The sequence below is a fragment of the Quercus lobata genome, chromosome 3, assembly GCF_001633185.2.
Source record: "Quercus lobata isolate SW786 chromosome 3, ValleyOak3.0 Primary Assembly, whole genome shotgun sequence".
Lineage (NCBI taxonomy): Eukaryota > Viridiplantae > Streptophyta > Magnoliopsida > Fagales > Fagaceae > Quercus > Quercus lobata.
Genome location: NC_044906.1, coordinates 53,170,485 through 53,191,525, shown reverse-complemented (window position 1 = coordinate 53,191,525; position 21,041 = coordinate 53,170,485). Strand labels below are relative to the sequence as shown.

Genomic DNA, 21,041 nt, shown 5'->3' with positions numbered 1-21,041 from the left:
CCTGTAAAATGATTAAAATACCCCAAGACCTAAAAATGACTAAAATAACCCCAAATCCTAAAACAATGACCAAAATACCCCCAAAAACCTAATAAAAATGACCGAAATACCCCCAAAACTTAACAATTACCAAAATACACCCTAAACCTAAAAAATTACCAAAATACTCCCTAAACCTAAAAAATTACCAAATTAAATACTCCATAAGCCTAAAAAATGACCGAAATACCTCTAAAACCTAAAAAATAACTGAAATACCCCTGAAACCTAAAAAAATTACCACAATACCCTGAAACCTAAAAAATGATCGAAATACCCCCAAAAACCTAAAAAAAAGACCAAAATAACCCCAAAACCTAAAAAAATGATCAATAAAATCCCTGAAACCTAAATTATGACCAAAATGCCCCTAAACATGTAAGATGACCAAAATACACCTGAAACATCTAAAATTACCGAAATAGAAGTTTCAGGGTATTTTGGATGTTTCGAGGATATTTTTGACAAATTAAAGGTTCTAAGAGTCTTTCATTCACTTTCTAGGTTTCGAGGGAATTTCGGTAATTTTTTAGGTTTTGGGGTTATTCTGATCATCTTTTAAATTCTAAGGGTATTTTAGCCATTTTTTAGGTTACGAGGGCATTTCTGTCATCTTTTAGTTTTAGGGTTATTTCGGTAAATTTCTAGGGTTTAGAAGTATTTTGGTAATTTTTAAGTTTTGGGGTATTTCGGTAATTTTTTAAGTTTCGGTGGTATTTTGGTCATTTTTAGGTTTCAAGGGTATTTTGGTCCTTTTTTGGGTTTCAAGGGTTTGGGTATTTTTTGAGTTTCGGGGGTATTTTTTGAGTTTCGGGGGTATTTTGGTTTTTTTTTTTTTTTTTTTTTTTGAGGTTTTGGGGTATTTTGGTCATTTTTAGGGTATTTTGGTCATTTTAGGTTTTGGGGGTATTTTGGTAATTTTTTGGGTTTGAGGGTATTTTGGTAATTTTTAGGTTTTGGGGTCATTTTTTGGGTTTGGATTTTGGCCATTTTTTGGCTTTCGGGGGTATTTTTGGTCATTTTTTGGTTTCGGGGGTATTTTGGTAATTTTATGGGTTTTAAGGGTATTTTGATAATTTTTAGGTTTCGGGGGTATTTTGGTCATTTTTTGAGTTTTGGGAGTATTTTGGTCATTTTTTGGGTTTTGGGGATACTTTGGTCATTTTTTGGGTTTCAGGGGTATTTTGGTCATTTTTAGGTTTTGATGGTATTTTGGTCATTTTTTTGGATTTTGAAGGTATTTTGGTCTTTTTTTAGGTTTTGAGGGTATTTTGGTCATTTTAAGTTTTTGGATAAATGGGTAATTACACACCCAACCCATTTATGATCCAACCTGCCCATTTGCCACCCCTACTCATGATCAAGGCAAGGAATTCATGACTAATAACATATATTTCATCCCGATTAAATTGAAGGTTTTTATAATTTTATTCATAATTTAGCTTCATGAATCCTTCATTCTAATTGACCATGCAAAATTTTATATGTATTACTATTTTTTTTTTTTTTCATAAGTTATATGTATTAACTATTAAGCACTCTCATATCTTGCCAGTTAGAAAAGCAAACCATGAAATACTTTTACAATTTTTTTTTCTTTTACCAAATAATATATTTGCAGATTTTATGCACAAATTTTTATTCAGCGTGTTAGTGTATAGTTTAGACTAGATTAGCCCATTGGGCTTAGCCTAGTATACTATACTTGTAGTTTACTCATATTACTTGTACTACACTCATACTTAGCCTATATAAAACTCTCTATTGTACATTATTATTTACACAGAATATATAGATTATTCAGTCTTTCTATCTCTCACTTTATATTCTTGACATGGTATGCGAGCAACAGATGTCTCATAGTCAATGCCATACTCCTGAATAAAGCCCTTGGCAGCTAGGCGAGCCTTGTATCATTCAACAGATGTCTCATTGCTGTGACTGCTGTTCGCCGTTGGCCTCTTTATCAAATGGATGTGAAGAATGCTTTTCTCAATGGTGACCTCCAAGAAGAAGTGTACATGCAACCACCCCCTAGCTATCCACACTTAGGCCGTCAAGTTTGTCGCCTTCGCCATGCTCTTTAAGGCCTCAAGCAGGCTCCTCGAGCTTGGTTTGAAAAGTTTAGCTCAGTTGTTGCTCAGTAGGGTTTCACTTCGAGTCCTCATGACACTGCACTCTTTGTCTGAAGATCCTCTGCTGGTATCACTCTTATTCTTCTTTATGTTGATGATATGATTATTACTGGAAATGATTCTGCAGGTATCCGCTCTCTTTAGCACTTCCTTAGTCAGCATTTTGAGATGAAAGATCTGGGCACTCTCAGCTACTTTCTTAGACTTGAGGTTACCTCATCCTTTGATGGATACTATCTTTCCCAAGCAAAATATGCTTCTGATCTTCTCTCTAAAGCCGGCATCACCGACAACAAGACTGTTTCTACTCCCTTGGAATACAATGCAAAGCTCACACCCTTGGATGGTGAACCTATTTCCGATGCTACTCGCTATCGTCAGTTGGATGGTAGTCTGATCTATCTCACTGTTACTCGTCCGGATATTTCACATGTTATGGGTATGGTTAGTAAGTTCATGGATACCCCTCGTTCTGTCCACTATGCTGCCGTTCTTCGGATTCTCCGATATGTCAAGGGCACACTTTATCATGGTCCACACTACTCCTCTCGGTCTTCTCTCAAGCTTCATGCTTATTCAAATGCAGACTAGGCAAGTGATCCAACTGATCAATGCTCTATCACAGGTTTCTATTTCCTGTTGGGTACTTCTCTTGTCTCATGGCGTAGCAAGAAGCAGGATGTTGTTTCCCGTTCCAGTACTGAGGCTAAGTATCGTGCCCTTGCCGACACCACATGCGAGCTTGTCTGGCTTTGCTGGCTCTTGGCTGACATGGATGCTCCATAGCCCACTGCCACTCCTCTTTATTGTAACAATCGTAGTGCTATCTACAATGCTCATAATGATGTCTTCCATAAACGCACCAAGCACATTAAGATTAACTGCCACATCACTCGCCAACATCTTAAGAAAGGCAATCTCAAGTTGTTCTCCATCTCCTTTGTTGACCAACCTACTAATATCTTCACTAAGAGTCACCCGCATGGTCATCTTTAAGATCTTATATCCAAACTCCAGTTGGCTTCCTCCTTGCCACCTCGAGTTTGAGGGGGGATGTTAATGTATAGCTTAGACTAGATTAACCCATTGGGCTTAGCCTACTACAATGTACTTGTAGTTTACTCATATTACTTGTACTGCACTCATACTTAACCTATATAAGGTTCTCTATTGTACATTATTATTTACATAGAATATACAGACTATTCAGTCTTTCTCTCTCTCACTTTATATTCTTAACATAGCATATGTGTAGAAATATTTGCATACTAAGGGTGTGTTTGGATATCGCTTATTTTGCTAAAAACTAAAAACACTGTAACAAAATAATTTTTAAATGTGTGATTAGTGCCAATAGACCCATTTTTAATTAAAGTTTTGGTAAAAAAAGAGGTTTGTGGGTCCCGTGAACAGTGCACGGGACCCACTGGAAAAGACAGAAACGCACCAGTGCATGTTCTCAAAAAAAAAAAAAAAAAGGGAAAATGCTGAAATACAGACGTAGGTCTATTTCAGCTGTACCCAAACGGGTACTAAGTGTCCGTTTGGATAGCTTATTTTTTGCCAGCTTATTTTACTATTTAGCTTATTTTTGCTACTATTCATGGACCCCACTACACTTTTTTGTACTATTCATGGGTCTCATTGTACTATTTCAACTAACTTTTACCTTTATCTATAGTACTTTCAGCAAAAAAAATTTAGTTTCAGCAAAACAAACGAATCCCAAATAGACCCTAATTAAGCAAATTTTTATCTTTTATATTTTTTATATCATTTGGTTGATTGGTAAATAATTTCAACAGTAATCAAGACTAATATCGCGAAGTGAACATTAGCTCGTGTCTAATAGTTATATATAAGTATTATATAGTTGTAATTTACAACTATTTTGTGTTGGCTTTAATTCCGTACCAAATTTGATTGTAATTTTATTCAATCATTTTTTTTTCTTGTATTTATGTGGGGTTTTTAATTGTAAGGGCTAAGTGTGAGAGACTGTGAAAACTCAAGCTTAAAACGAAGAACAAGTGAATTTCGCGAAAAGCTCGTGAGAGGCTAACTCGCGAAGTAGCCACGTGTAGAGCACGTGACTGGAATGCGAATTTTTCCTTGTATTTATGTGGGTTTTTAATTGTAAGGACTAAGTGTGAGAGAGTGTGAAGACTCAAGCTTAAAACGAAGAACAAGTGAATTTTCCGAGAAGCTCGTGAAAAGCTAACCCGCAAAGTAGCTACGTGTAGAGCACATGACTGGAATGTGAAGAGTCATGGCAGCCTGGAGTTTTTGCGAAGTCTCTCACGAGGAAGGGCTTCCTGCGAAATACTCGCGAAACATTCTGTTTAGCTAATTTGTCATGTTTGTTTTACCAATTCTTTACCCACACTATATATACCCTCATTACCCACATATTGTAAAGAGTGCTTTTAAGAGAGAAAACCCTAGAATACACACTTGAGAGTTAGAGATTGTTATACTCTAAATCCTTGAGATGTTGATAGCCCAAACACTTACCATACCCAATCTGAATGTCAAGTGAGCTTTTCGTGCTGCTGGGAAGTATTGGAAGGAGCCAATCATTGGCAGATGCAATCTGGTGTATTGCAGGATTCGGGAAAGCTAGAGAAGACAAGGTTCTGAGAAGCCAGTTGGTAGCAGAAACTTGGAGGGCTCAAGTACATTGGGTAGACTAAGCTTAGAGGGTCTTTTGTTATTCATGTAATCCAACTTTATTCTCTAGTGGATCGATTACCACTTAGAGGGCGGCAGAAAGATTTTTTGCCAAGTTCTTCGATTTCCTCTTCAATAACACGTCTCGGTGTTATCTTATGTTTGCATCTCTCTTCCCTACTCTTAAACTTTACTTTATATTGTTGATAATGGATGAATATGACTTAGGGTAGTGTTATCGGTTGTTTGCGCTCATTTATTCTTATTCCGCACTTAGTCTAAGTTAGAGTAAAAGCAATCTAGCCGTAATTTTAATTTAGGATTTTAAACAAGCTCTTGTGTTTTATACTTATCGGATTTCATTATCCTAATGTGATCCTAGACCCCAAGTGAGATGGATCGATCTCAATCTCTTAATGCTCCTACATTCTTTGATGGGAGTAATTATGCTTTTTGGAAAGTACGTATTCGTGCTTTTCTTTGTGCTATTGATGAAACGGTATGGAATTCCGTTGAGAATGGGTATGTTAGACCCACTACCGCCAAATCCGAATGGGATAAGGCTGCTTGCTTTGGCAAACGCCAATAGCAAAGCGATTAACGCTATTTTCTATGTTGTTTCTATTGATGAGTTCCATAGGATTTCGCATGTGAATACCGCCAAGGAGGCGTGGATCATTCTTGAGACGACCTACGAAGGTACCAAGAAGGTCAAAGACACTAAGCTTCAAATGCTCACTACTCGATTTGAAGAAGTAAAGATGAGTGACGATGAGTCGTTTGATTCCTTCTATGGAAGACTCAACGAGATAGTGACTACCAAGCTCAATCTTGGGGAGAAGATTGAAGATGCTAAGATGGTAAGGAAGATTTTGAGATCTTTACCTGAAAGCTTCCAGGCTAAGGTCACAGCCATTAAGGGGAGTAAAGATTTGGATGAGATAAAGATTCAAGAACTCATTAGATCTCTCCAAACCTATGAGCTCGGACTGCCTCCTCACAAGTCCAATAAATCACTTGCTCTCAAAACTATAAATGAGAGAACAAATGATTCCTCTGAAGAAGATGAGGTGGAGAAGGAGGTGGCATTTCTTGCAAAGAACTTCTGGAAATTTCTCAAGATGATGAACGGTGGGAAGTCTTTTGGCTAAGGAAAATTTTCAACCTCAAAAGGTGATAAGAAGGAGTTCAAGAAGAAAGACGAGAAGGATTCTCCATCCACTCAAGGAATAGTGTGCTATGAATGTAACGGTCATGGACATCTCAAGAAAGAATGTCCAAACTATTTGAGAGGAAAGGGTAAAGTGTTTGCCACTACCCTTAGCGATTCCAAAATCTCAAATTTTGATGCAGAAGGAGAGTGTGATAGTTAGGGAAACTATTCAACTTTCATGGCAATTACCATGGTTGACTCTAGGGATGATTTGAGCAACTTGGCTGATGAGCTTGATGTACATTCCGAAGGTGGGGAAGTTGAAGATGAGGAAGATGAGGATGTGTGCCTCAATGAAGGTGAGAAGAACCTTCAAGAAGTGTATGATGCATTGCTAGAAGATTGTGGAAAATATGCCAAGGTTGCAAACAATGTTGTTAAGAAGATGAATAAAATTGAAGAAGAGTATAGGTGCACACTTGTGCAAATTAAGGAGACAAAATGTGAAGTTGAAGGACTTAAGGGAGAATTGGTGGAAGCCTATTCAAAAATCAAGTTTCTTTAACTTGAAATTATTCAAGCAAACGTCAAAGTAGAGTGCATTTCCACCAAGAAACTTGACAACGTGCTATCTTCTCAAAAATCTTCACATGACAAGACCGGTCTAGGCTATACCGGTGAAGAAAGCTCAAGCAATGAACGCAAGAAGGAAGTGAGGCTTGTGTCGGCCAAAAATGTAAAGAAACTCAAAGAGGTGAAACCTAAGATTGAGATCCCTGTTGTTGCAAATAGAACCATTGGTGCAAAACCAAAGGATAAAGGGAAGTCATTACCCAAAAGTCAAAGGGGACCTTAAGTGAAACATTTTTGTCATCATTGTGGCGTGCGAAGGCACACAAGGCCAAATTGCTTCAAGTTTCATGCACTTAAGAGGGCTAATTCTATGCATGGCCAAGACAATGCAAGAAGAATGCCAAATGGAACACAAGTTAAAGGAGAAAATGAGGGACAACTCATTGGAGATGTTATGGAGATGTTAAAGAACATTTATGCCTTACTAGCTTCACCCCGAGGTTTGAGAGTTATGTCAGTCGTACCCCTTCATCTAAGGATCTCACCCTAAACACTCATACAGTGTGGGTAAAGAAAGGTAGTCATGCATAATCATTCTATACCCATGCATTAATACTTCTAACGTATTAGGGTTATAGTTTCATGCATCACGACATATGCAATCTTCTTGTTTCATTGCTTCTGGTTTATAGCATGTTTCTTTTTCATGATTTTGCTCGTTGTTTTTGTTGATCTTACTTTGCTTATTCTATTTTTGAGTGTGTTAAAAAATTCAAAAACCCATAAAAAGTTAAAAATCTCAAAAAGTTTGATCGCTTGTGTTATGTATATCACATGAGAGTTTGGCCTAGTATCTCCGTACTAATGGCATAGTGCATTTACGAGCAACTTGTTATGTATGCACATTTTATAAGTGTGAGCGACATCTAGAAATTTACATTTTGATTGTTGTAAATAGATCTTCAAGCTTGTCATGAATGATTGGTCAATAGTCTTGCTTGATCTTGGTACATGAGTAGACTTGTGTCTATATATCTCATCATACATTTTTTTATCTTTTTTAAGAGCTCTACAAATGTCTATCTTGAAAAAAGATATTAAGCTGAAAAAGCCATCGCACTAACTAATATTTGACTAGGAAAAAGAGAAAGCGATTTGTATTAAAATATATGGTGCCAAAGCCAAAGGCTCATATTTGTCAAAGTTATATCAAAATGTTTATGGCAATTCTTCTCAAAATCTAAGTTGTATTTGATCAAAAGTGTGAAAAATGGAAGCTAAATGAAAAGCTTTCAATCTATTGTAATCACATTGGTGAGGGGTCATATATGTTCATTTCTTCAAGTGAGATAGGTCACTTGACTTTGTACTATAAGTGTATGACTTGATTGAATTGATCATTGAAGCTTCATACTAGAGTATAGACTAGTTCGTACTTGATGCACACACACAACACACTAGTCTAATATTCAATGAATGCTTATTCCATTTGTATAATTGTACGTGTTCAAATGTGATGTGTATACTCAATTGCTTGTTGATCAAACCCGAAAAGATTTTGAGTATTTTATATGTTTTTGAAAATGTTTTTATACTTTTGTGTGTTTAGAGTTTTTGTTCAAAATGTCAATTTCTTGTTTTTATCGAAAAACTCTTTTAGAGGCATTTTCGCAAGTAAGTCGCAAGTTAGCTATTCCCACGAAAATGAGGATGGCAAAAATAAGAAAACACTAAAATTCATACAAAGACTTTCGCGACTATCTCGCGAGAAACAGCTACCCACGAAACAGTTTATATGCTTCAGTGGCATTTTTGCGAGTAACTTCACGAGAAGCTTACCCACAAAAAGCGCGTGCTTTCAATTTTTAAAGGCAAATAGTGACAGTTTTTCAAAAGTGTTAGGTTCTAAGACTTTAAGAACTAATGTATTAAAACTTCAATTTGTATTATATTAGCAAACCATGATCAAAACATAGAGTTTAGGTTTAAGCTTGTTCAAAGTATGTTTATTTGTAAAATTGGAATTGAGTGATTGCAGAATTTACTAGACTAAATCTGCAAGGTTCGATCGATCGAAAATTAGACTCGATCGATTGAACCACGTGCAGATTTATTTTTCTGCAGAATTCCAATTCAACCCAAACTCTACTTAAACGTATTGGGTTTCAAGTAAAACACTCCTATATATAAAGGAAACCCTAAGGACGTTTTTATTAGTTTTTAGAGAGATTAGAGTGCATCTTGTGCCTCTTTTGTAGATCTAAGGTTTTGTACCCAAAAACTCTCTAAGGTTGCTCTTTATGCTGTGTGTGTGAAACTTTTGTGAAATCTAGAGTTGTTTGCCTTCACATACACTTAGGGTTTCCAATCTCAAAATTGATATCGAGAGCTTGGTAATCAATTCAGTAGCAAATTCTAGAGCTCAAAGATTTACAAGCTGGAGTGCTTGTGCTTGCTGGGAATCCAAGAAAGAAGTAGTTTGTGGACTTAGAGCTGTCATATGGTCGTGGTAGTAAGTTTCCTACTCGATGTAGCAATAGGATGTTAGTGGTCTAAGTCACTATTATGTAAACTTCAATTCTTTCATAGTGGATTCGGTTTACCTTGAGGAAAGCTAAGTTAAATCCTTCCTAGGTCTTTTACTGGTTTGGTTTTCCTGGGCTTATTTGGAGGAGGCACCCATATTACATTATGTGGCAATTTATAAAATCATTCACACATATAGCTAAAAGTACACATATATATTCACTTGAGTTGCCATGTAGTTAATAGATTAGAGGAAATTCCTCCTGATGGGTACGAAAATTTTGATAAGGTCATCCACCTTAATAGACAACCTTGTACTGCTAGCAAGACGGATATGTAAGTAACAGTCATCCATATTGAATAGATGATGAATGACGACAATCAATACATGCTCTAAATATGTGGTAACCGGAAAACGGTCAGCTAACCATTATCCTCCATTAATGAAGGTTATAAAGGCCATATTTGATTTGTTATGAAAGTGTTGTGAAAATTATTGTAGACAAACCAAAAATAATATAGCAAATATACTACAATTTTATGCATTCACAAAAATAAAATAAAATAAAATAAATGCCAGCAAAGCAGTGAAAGTTAAACAAACCAAAACTACTGTAGTGAAATTACTATAACTTTTCTCATTTACTCTTTTTATAATATATATATATATAGAAATATACATTGCACTTACAATGTAAATTTATATTATAAACACATGAAAATTGGTAAATGTTGTACACATTTGCAAAATTTGTACAATTTTTTTTTTTACAAATGTATATAGTATTTGCTACTTTTTGTGTGTATACAATGTAAGCTTATATTACAAGTAAAAAGTAAACATATAAAGATCCTTTAAAAAAAAAAAAAAAACAAGCTCAAACCAAGTTGGTGAACTTGAAGGAAAAAAAAGAAGGAAAAAGGCAAGTCACTAAACCAAAAATATTGTTCATACTTCATAACACTATTCATGAGCCTATTTGCTCTTTTTATATATAGAAAAAAAGAGCACAAATCGATGACTGGAAAAAAAATAAATAAAAAAATAAAAAGCGATGAACAATATATATTGAACAAACCAAAAGTACCGTAATTTTTACACATTTACCCAACAAGTGTCACAACATTTTCACAAAACATTTATTTTCAGTTGTGGTTAGTCACAATTTCATATTTTATTTTGACTTATAAGAAATTGACACCTCAATAATTGTGAAAATATTGTGAAATTTGTCGTGTCAGTATAACAATATATATAAAAGGAAAAAAAAATACAAATGGAAGACTGAAAAAAAAAAAAAAAAAAAATGGTACGTTCAGACTTGGACTTGGTCACATATTCACATGACCTGATGGATAGGTGAGGATAAATTCTTTCCCTCCAAATAAATTCCTCATTCAAGATTTCTACGCAACTGGAAGAACATCTTTTGCTATGTTCTACCACGGTGGTGGGAGAAACCAACCAGCCATCATAACTAAGCTACTGTGTTCCTGTAAAACAAAAGAGAGTATAGAAACACCAACAACCACTGCCAAAAACAAAGAATTAACATAAACAAAGCACCAAATCCTTTACATTAAAGCAATGTTTATATGTATAAATCCAGAACTATTCCCAGTGGGTCATTTAGTGGCACACTACACAGCTTTAGGTCCCAACCCCTCATAGCTAGAGAGACTAATTACACAATGATGTGTGTGCGTATGTTGGATGGATATATTTATTGACTGTAGGATTTGATCTGGACTGTTAACAGTTATTCATCACATGGAGGAATCACACTGGAAACTGTCATAATTTTTTATCATTCTGCATTCCTATAAGTGAGCAACTGTCATAGTTTTTTCTTCCTCTTAAAAGAAAATCAAATCGTAACCTAAGGAAATTAGGCACACCACACCTTCATCAGCATATCAGGATTCTCTTTATTTGCCTTGCTTCATGGTTCTGATTTAGTAAATCTATGAGTGTACATGAGTGCCACATAATTTATAAAAAAATGTTATATCCACAATATTTTCACAACAAATCATAAATTGCAGGTTGTTATTGGTAGACAAAAAATTAATTTTAGTAGTATGTTTAAATTAGAACTAGTAATAACTTACTATCTAAGATTTATTGTGAATTTTTTTTTTTTTTTTTAATATAAGATAAAAATTCTAGTCTAATCTAATATAAATGTATATGTGTGTGAAGCTCACCCCTTGAGACTTGAATCTCAACCCTTGCCCCTTACACTCCACAAGCACTTATACTTGTGAAATGACCACCGCACCAAAAGTGTGCAGTGGTATTGTGAAAATGTTATAGACGTAACATTTTTTTAATTTAAAATTTCATTCCACCAAATAAGGAATGCTAAACTGATTTACTGATTACAAAATGATGTGACACTATTACTTACCTTTAGATTTGTTAACTACTAAATCATTCCCATAAAATGAACTCTCTCCATTTCAAAGCAAATTGAGAGGCTCTCTTTTTTTCATGAGTATATTCAGCATCATGAACCTCGGCAAGAAAATCTACTTCCACATTTCAATCAAACTACACAGTATTGTGTGGCTGAACTTTGGTTTAGTCTATCTATTCAGTTGTTCCTTTTCTATTTTTCTATAAAGTTGTTGAACAAAATTTACCTAATTGATTTCCTCGGCTTTGTCAATATAACTCTGCACCAGCATCTTAAAATGTTTGCACCACCCTGGCTAGAGAATCAATTGATTAGAAGGCGCCTGTTGGCATTCCATACTTCTCCTTAAAAGGCCTATCCAAAACAGAATAAAGCCAATTCTTGAAGCATGACTAATCCAAACAGGCACACACACACACACACACCCCAAAAAAAAAAAAAGGGTCTTATAGCATGATAGTCAGGAATAGCACTCATACCTAACAAACTTCTAGCCTATAGACGATTGAGTTGATTTGAACTTTAAACTGTAAACTTATATCGATTCCCAAATGGAGTTCACACACTAAAACTACCCATAACATTCATGGCAGACTCAAGTGTGACTCCAATCAGTTTGGTTAGCCTCAATGAGAACCAAATCACTCATAACATGGCAGATCCAGTGATCATATTTTTAATGTGTCATCCTTGAGGAGTGGCAATGTTAATCTTCTCTGTATTGTTCCAATTTCATTGAAAACACAAAGCCAGCACTTAAGATTGGCGGATGGAGCCTGGGAAATCATGACTATTATTTGGAGCAATGTTTATATAAATAAATGGGACACAAAATTTGTCACATTTTTTCCACAATTAGTTAAGAGTGATTTGCCATGAGTGGTGGACAATTGTTATTACATAGACCTATCTTTCCTTTTTCTTTTTTCACTATCAACAAAATTGTGGCAAAAGTCGTCCCTAGACCATTTAAGAGTTCTTTGGTTAATATATAGGATTAAGAGTTCACATGAGATTCAACCAATCAAGTGATAATTCAATAATAATATCTTCTTTTGTGATTCCCCCATATATGTAATTCCAACCCACCTCCACCTCTCCACTATTTATCTATCTCCCATGAATAAGAATACATATTGCTCGTGATTACCGTAGGGAAATATGTAATGCCTCAAAATTAGTTTTGGAGGAGATCCAAATTATTGAATTTCACATCATTATTGGAGGCACAATATTCGTTTCAAATGGCTTAGAGCAACCCAAAACTTAGGCTTTTCCTCCATTCTAATCTACGATATCCATTTCTTTTTTCCTCTTTTTTCCCCAAACAGAAAAAAAATTACCGAACATAAACCAAGATAATTACAAAAGAATGATACGAACAGTCCTGCCTAAAAGCATCTACCGTAACAAAAGGCTAAGCAATTGAGCTCAGAAACCCCTCAAACCCCATACGCAGAGCCCACATACCCAACTCAAGAGGCTTTCCCCTACAAACCCATTTGAAAGTTGAAACGAACCACTCTGATCCTTTCTCAACCTCCTAATCTCCTCAACTATATTGATCACCCGTTAGTATCCATTCCTCTTTCATAGCAAAGCCACCCATAAGCAAATATTTTTAACCTACATCTTCCTTCAACTTCACAAGTGAATTCTATCTAGGATTAAGAGAAGTTAAATACAAAATCACAATTTTTCTTCAACTATCTATTTGATAATCCAGACTTTGAATTTTCTCCCACAAATATGGCTGCAAAAATCATCATTTCATTCTTGCTTCAGAACAAATAAAAACCATAACCAGTGCTCATTGGCACACAGCTGTAGATTCCAACACTTCATTGTTAAGAAATGGCAATGCCACAAAGTAGGAAATGGTGGCAAAATCAACCAGATTTACAAAGCCAACAGGAATTACATGGACCATAACCTTACATAATTAAGTTCAACCTTGCTCCAGGGGGTGAAAATTGTTCCAAATTTCCAATAATCTTACTGCTGAAAATGCTTCAACATCTTAAGAATCTGAGGTTTTCTCCTTTTAAGGACATCAGGGGAAGGTAATGTGCAACTACTTTACGAGCTGGGATGGAAGGGGCTCATTTTAACTGAAATTTGAACCATATCAAGAGAGACTAATTCCACAGTATTGAACAAACCTGCGGTGGATAAATTCCTCGCCAAATCGCTAAAACTCTGGAAAGGTTGCTCTATCTACAGGATGGCAAGGGATCTTATATTTTCTTTCTGCATTCATATATGTAAAAAAAACTATCATCATATTTTCTTCCTCATTCAAAAAGAAAATCATAATCTTAAATTATCTGAGGAAATATGGCACATCACACCTTCATCAATATCATCAACATAATGAACATTTACAAGCAAATCCACTCCAAGTTATGACCAAATTAACTTCTTTTTCTTTTTTCTTTTTCCTTTTTTATCTTCAAGTTGTTGACAAATTTTGCCTAATTGATGTCCTCAGCTTTGTCAAAATATTTCTTCAGTAGCTTCTTAAAATGAATGCACCACTTCAGCTACAAAAACAACCGACTAAAGTAGAGCGTGATAGTAAGAACAAGCAATTGTACATATGAAACTTCTAGCCAAGAGAGTTCGATTGTACCTATGAAACTTATATCTATGCCCAAATGGAGCTCACACACTAAAACCACCTGCAGCACCAGTGGCACCAATGAATTGTGAAGAGCTTAGATTGACATTGACTACCTATGAAAACACCATCAACTAGAACATCCCAAACGGATGTTTAGATAACATAAAAGTTTATATTAACCTTAGGTGGTCACTTAATACTAAATATTGCTATGTTCTGTCACAGGGGTAGTGAAATGCATAAACTCCAAACATTAGTAAGTTTTTGAAGGCAAAGCAACAGTTGAGACTATCTTGGGTGCTCACTTTGGCATCCTAAACAACCCCAATTCTCACAAAGGGTTTAACCTATACCCTGGACTCTCGAGTTCCTAGTGGGGGGGGCACTAATGGCTTTGTATTTTGGAAATTTCACAGTGTGGACCCAAGCAATGACAACCATCCAGCATTGGACAATGACAAGCTATGGCAATGGCTTAGCCTATGGTCACTCTATGACATTCAAGGCAGAGTAACTCCATCCTTCAGTTTGCTTAATTTCAAATTTCAATGAAAGCCAGAGAAGTGATCATGTGTTTTACGGGCCAATGATCAATAATGTCATCATTCCCTCTGTTTCTGTACTTAGGCCAAAAATGCAAATTGGGGTTTTATTTTTGCTCTCATGTCATGATTACACAATAATTAGATAAAATTTTTGTAGTTTAACATTTGCAGCTTTACCAATGTTCTAAATTTAAAGAATTTTATCATTTTATGAGATTTAACAGCCAACTTTATTACAACAGTGAAGAGAAGCTCTAACTCAGCAAATGTAATTCAACGAAAATCTGGAATATAATTGTGGTAATATCTAAGTCAACCACCAAAACTATAGCAAATCCAGAAGGTGTGAAATATTAATAAGCTTCAACAGTTCTAAAAAAAATTTCTATTTTAAAGCTTTAATATTGAAGTATAACGACTATCAAAGATTCAAACTCTCTCTAAAAGAATTATGAGCAGAAGTCTCGGCTAACCTGTTGAGCAAGACTCCAAAACGCATGTAAAGAAGCAGAAAGTGCAAAAAGAACGAAGAAGACAGTGAAGCAGAATTTACCCAAGGATTAGGGAAAGAAAAAAATTTGGACCATTTCTCGATTTGTGCAGACTGCGGAGCTTAGACTGACACATTGACTACCTAAAGTATGAAAATGCCATCAAACAACAACTTACCAAACAGATGTTTAGGAAGCTGAAAAATTCATTTAAAATCTTAGCTGGCCATTGAAAACTAAAATTTGCCATTTCAAATGCAGGCTACCTGTCTGTAAGTGAACAGTGGATTTGAGGTGGGACTTGCATTTCTCAAAAACTCCAGCAAGTGAAATTTACTAAATGGGGAGCCAAGTCATATGCAATCTCCACACCAGGAATGTTGTGTCACAACTCACAGGGGTAGTGAAATGCATAAACTCCAAACATTACTCAGTTTCTGAAGGCAAAGCAGCAATTGAGACAATCTTGGCAACCATTCAGCATTACACAATACCCATGTTTTTAAATTTAGAGAATATTATGCATTCTAACAACCAAACTTTATTACACCAGTGAAAATAAGCTCTAACGAAGCGAATGTAATTCAATGAAAATCTGGGATATGATTATGATAATTCCAAGTCAACCACCAAAACTATCAAAGATTCAAAATTTCCCTAAATATCAATATGCACTGATATCAAATAGAGGCGAAGAGAAAAGAAACCCTCGAAAATGATCCAAAAGTGTGGGCTTACCTGTTGAGAAAGACTCCAAAACGTATGTGAAGATGGAGAAAGTGTAAAAGAACGAAGCCATGGAAGAATTCACAAATGGGTTTGGGAAATTTTGGGTAAAGAAAAAAATTTGGACCATTTCTCGATTTATGCGTGTCATCCTTGCGCAGGGGCCATGCTAATCTTCTCTGTATCGTTCCAATTTTATCGGATGTCCCCGAAGGGACAAGCCTAGTACTCTCGCTCCTGCTTATAAACTTAGATAGCTTCGTGTAACTAGACGATGTGGGATCAGTTGGTTCCTAACTAGAAGGCCTAGCTTCGTGTAACTAGACAATTTTTCACACGTGTCAGCCTGGCATCGTAGTAACTATTCTAGCCTCTAGGATGTTGAGTTTTTTTTTTTTTTTTTTCTTTAAGTAATGGGATACATGCATGGGCACGCCCAATTTCCATAACTTGCTTCACTTGTGTAATTACGTGTGGTCGACGAAAAGTAATAGGTATATTTGAGTAGAAAATGACCAACACTCAAAGTTGCATGAGTCAGTAAATTATGAAATTAAACGTGTAATTAAATGTGTCGTTAGAATTATTCTTTAAGTAAATTATGGTTGTATACTAATGTTATTTTATTGAAGAGCAATGCTATATACACTAATAAAATCATAATATTTTTTGCAATAATTGAGTTTGCAAGATTTTATTAGTTCTTATTTAAATTTACTACTGACATCACTTTTTTACTTACTATTATCCATTTGTCATATAAGTGAATGTGAAATTTTTTTGTGTTTATAGACTCTCTTTAATGAAAAATACAAAACCAACACTTGAAACAAGAGTAATTATCTAGTGGTTGGCAACTAGGATCTAAGGATACATTGTACGTGATTTTAGGCACTCATAATGATGTTGCAGAAATCTGAAGAAAGCACACATGATGCTCTCTTTGATGGACATAAATTAAATTGTTAGTTCCTAGGTTGTAAACCTTGAGTCCACGAGGGGTTCCTTAAATCCACAAGAAGATAAACTGGAATCCACTAGAGAAAAACTCTGTCATTTTATTGATAATAATCTGATCTGCCTCTGACAGCTACAAAACATATAAATACGTCTAAAACCCTAATTCACACTAATTACGCGATTAGGTAACAAAATACCGAAATTTACCAAAAATGGCAAATTTGAGTTAAATGTAAAATCATAAACTATTGACCTTAAGGATCGTCTCAAAACAAGCAAGACCTTATTCTAAATTTTGAGCAAAAAAGTTATTAAGTAAACAAAAGTTACTATAAACAGCAAAATTGCAATTTTCGAGCCTAAATGAAGGAATTTGCCATTTCTAAGGGGTACCTTATGGCAAAGCCATAATTATTACCAGAAGGCCATTTCACTTAACCCTGCCAAATTTCATGCAATTCTAACTCTGAAACCCATGATTTCTATTAGTACATTTTTGCCTTGCATGATGATTTCAAGCACGCGTGAAAGTCTGGGAAGGCCATGGCGGTCTGTTCTACATCATATAAGAGTAGAAATTCAGTGTATAGTATATATCAAAAAGTCTAAAAACACAATTTCTATGATTTTAAAAAACTGAACGTTCAAAGAACTGAAAATGGGTCCAGTTCTCAATTTTTACCGATTGAACATGTAGTTTTCACAGTTGAACTATCGGTTTTTACCAGACCAGTTTTGTTTCCGATTCCTAGTTAAAACAGTTCAATCGATCAGTCTAGTCCAGTTTCTAAACCATGAAAATTTTTGACATATTCTATTGAAGTAACTTATTATTGGACAATTACTTCTACATAAATCACTTGTATTCGATTATTTTTAACCAAATTTATATATATTTAAAAAATGAAGTGTAACATTTATTGCTACTGTGGGGGCCAGTTAATTAGGAAGTATTGTTAAAAGCAGTATTAACTGGGCCTATGACCCTATCCGAGGACATTAGACCATCCGAAGAGGCCTAAATAAGGCTATGAGGAGAATAAAGTTAAGAGAGAAGTAGAGACAATGTGAGATGGGTTCAATAAGTGTCTGAGGACAAAAGCCTTCTCGACAACGTGTGTCCGAGGTAAATCTGAGTGCCATATCATCACAGACTTACTTCAGAGTTACACCACAACTAAGGATGGGACATTGGACCAAGGATAAGAAAAGAAAGGTAAACAAATATCTTCAAAAACTACTACCTCCGCATTAAATGTCTTTCAACCAACTCTCTAGCCGCATTAATATGGAAATGATGCCTGAACAGTGATCAAGCAGCCTTACAGTTACTGGTTGATAGTTCTAGGAGGTGCTAGATGAGACAGGAAGGAGTCCCCCGAATCTAACCTACACGTGTGTGGTAAGGATGGTACCAAGATTGCAATATATAACCCAAAAGAATGCACTGAGAGGGGAGATTGGAACTCTTGTACAACTTCTGTCTTGAAGAAAACCATATGAAACAAATAACTTAGTTTGTTTCGAGGATAAATTTGCTAATCTCATTTGTGTCAAACCGTCTTGAATCGTTAAGTATGATCGTTTTTCTTTTGGGATAAATCTAGTTCTTCTATCCACGCTCTACAAATTTATTGTATGGGCCGTTAGCGTTTGAGCCCAATCCGGTTTTGGGACCAATACAATTTCAGTCCTTACAGTTACTATACTCCAATTGAGTCACCTCATCTGCCACGTTATTGGTGACATCATTATTCTATTTCTTATTCATTTTTTACCTTTAATTTTTTTATAATATTAAATATATAAATATATTGACTTTACAAATTCATCTTAGGCAGTTTTAACTTTACATATAATTTCGCATTTACATTTCATCTACTTTAATTTATGTTTATAACTGAAAATTAAAATTAATGAAGAATAAAAAATCATTTTTTTAAAAATGGTCTTTAAAAAGGCATTTACAAGTCTTACTTAATCACTGATTGTTGAAAAGATAAAACCTAACAATTGCCCCACAAGAGGGGTCTGAATCAAGTGTGTTATAGATCTCCTACTAGATCAAGTTTGTACCTCTATTATCCTATTATTGACAAATTCACATGTGTTCCTTGATATAAGTATTTTTATTATTATTTTATTTACAATACTAAATGCTCTTAATCAATTGTGTTTTTGTTGACTCGATTTGGGAAAAAAATCATATTATAATATGTCAAATTTTGTATTGTTGTCAAATTTTAGTTTATTTGGAAAACAATAGGATGGTGTGGACAATATAATGAAGAACAGTTTGTACAGTTGAAAAAGAAGGTCTTTACAATTTTCTTTCACTATTTGTAAATATTTTGTTTAACAAATTAGCAGCAAATTATTACGTCTTTGTTATATGATGTTTCAAGATGCTTGAGTAATTGTTTTAAGTGTTTACGAATATTTTATATTGCTCTTCCTCTTCCTTATATTATTAGTGTATTCTCTAATATTTTTAAGAAAACAAATTTAATATTTTGGTTAAAATTATTTATTTATCTATTTATTATTCAAATGTTGGATTAAATGTTAGATTAGATTATGATAGTATTTACACAATACTTTTTCTTTTCTTTTTTAAATCTTCTTTTTTCAAAAAAAAAATTCTCAATTTTTTCCCTTTGGAATTGTACTCTTGATTTTTTATTTATTTATATATTGTTAAGGAAAAAAGAGTTACAATCATCATGTATAAAGTTACTACCAGCATTTTCGCTCGGGAACAACCACATATTTCTATTGTGTGATTTCAAAGCCTTATTGAAAATTTTGAATTTGATTATGCATTAGATATTTGGCTTGATCACATCACATCTAACATGTTCTATTTATTTGGGAGAATGAGTTTGACTTTGGTGTGGGGTTTTTTTTCCCTTTCTTTTTTTTTTTTTTTTTAATTGTAGTTTTGTTAAGTTTTATTAAATTTTTTAGATACATTTTTTGGTGTTTTGGATGGTAGTGCAGAAAAAATTAGTTTTAAACTTTTACTAAAAAATTAAGGCCAAGGGGTTACCTTTTTTTTTTCATATCTATATTCTCTGCTGAAAAATGAAGTCTAAGACAGGAGTTTCGTGGAAAATAGAAAAGCCCTATCTCGAATTTTAACCAATGACTTATGCCTTTATTCTTAGTTTAAAGAGCGTGACTCTACCGTTTAGTTTAAAGGGCCCATTTGAATTCAATTAATGAATTAGTCCACTTTGAGTTTATTGCATTTAAAAAGACTTTCGTGCCTCTATTACGACACAACAGAACTAAATGGTTCAAATGAAATCTAATGAGAAAAAAAATGGGAAGGTTGTGCACCTAGTTTTCCTTGGATTGTAGTATTTTTGATAACATGCCTTTTGAATTCTTGAAAAAAAAATTGTATTGTTTTCATTTTGGTACGACATAAATTATTTATATTATATTTGTTATTATTCCTATAATAAATGAAAATATGGATTATAAAATACATTATTATTTATTAAATTAGTCCAAATTGCAAAAAATAACTTTAATGAGACCACCTAAAAAAATTATCACACGCAACAAGCGGCTTCACACTAGTTCTTGAACACCCTCATGGCTGACACTATAGTTTTTCCCCATTTGCCAGAAAAAGGAGGAAAATAGAAGATAACCTACCGCCACATCTTGTTAACTATAAAGGACCAGACTAACAGGATTTGAAAGTAGTTTCCAATTCCCATTGATTATGAAATTCCAGAAAAAAATAGTATGCTTTACTTGTATTCAATTTTCAATTTTCCATACCATTCAATTCATTTTCTTACGCTCTGTTTGTTTCAGTATTAACATTTTCTGGAAAATGGTTCATTTTCCAAAAAGCATTTTCTAGAAAACTGTCTTATTTTCCAGTGTTTGGTAACGACCTTGAAAATGCGCTTGAGAATGTTTTCTGGTGTTTGGTATGCAATTTATGTAAAGCAGATTGGGGAAATATCTATAAGTAATCCAAGTTAAGACAACTGGGCAAAAAATGCACAAGAGTAGATTTTTTCTAAACGTACACAGATCACCTAATTGCCATGCAAACCAATTTGATTCTGTGTACATTCAGAATTAACGTTCAAGAAGCTTCATGAAAACATTTCTCAAGAATGAAATCGCAGAATTGAGAATTCAATAAGTAACCAGC

General features: G+C 34.5%; 1 protein-coding gene, 1 long non-coding RNA gene, 1 other non-coding gene and 1 pseudogene across 3 annotated transcripts; 1 reads left to right on the top strand and 3 right to left on the bottom strand.

Moving 5' to 3' along the window:
- The first annotated feature begins 2,342 nt into the window (after nucleotides 1–2,342).
- LOC115981055 (uncharacterized mitochondrial protein AtMg00810-like) lies at nucleotides 2,343–2,960 on the top strand. The gene is made up of 2 exons (XM_031103244.1): nucleotides 2,343–2,706; nucleotides 2,800–2,960. Exons 1-2 carry the CDS (start codon nucleotides 2,343–2,345, stop codon nucleotides 2,958–2,960), a joined length of 525 nt encoding a protein of 174 aa, XP_030959104.1.
- A 7,378-nt stretch (nucleotides 2,961–10,338) lies between these two features.
- LOC115982817 lies at nucleotides 10,339–16,163 on the bottom strand. The gene is made up of 3 exons (XR_004089741.1): nucleotides 15,914–16,163; nucleotides 11,743–11,870; nucleotides 10,339–11,047 (listed from the first exon to the last, which is right to left on the bottom strand). It is a non-coding gene; the product is annotated as an uncharacterized LOC115982817 (long non-coding RNA).
- LOC115983091 lies at nucleotides 12,164–12,272 on the bottom strand (annotated as a pseudogene).
- On the bottom strand, nucleotides 16,017–16,119 carry LOC115983084. Its single transcript, XR_004089885.1, has one exon. It is a non-coding gene; the product is annotated as a U6 spliceosomal RNA (small nuclear RNA).
- Nucleotides 16,164–21,041: the final 4,878 nt, after the last annotated feature.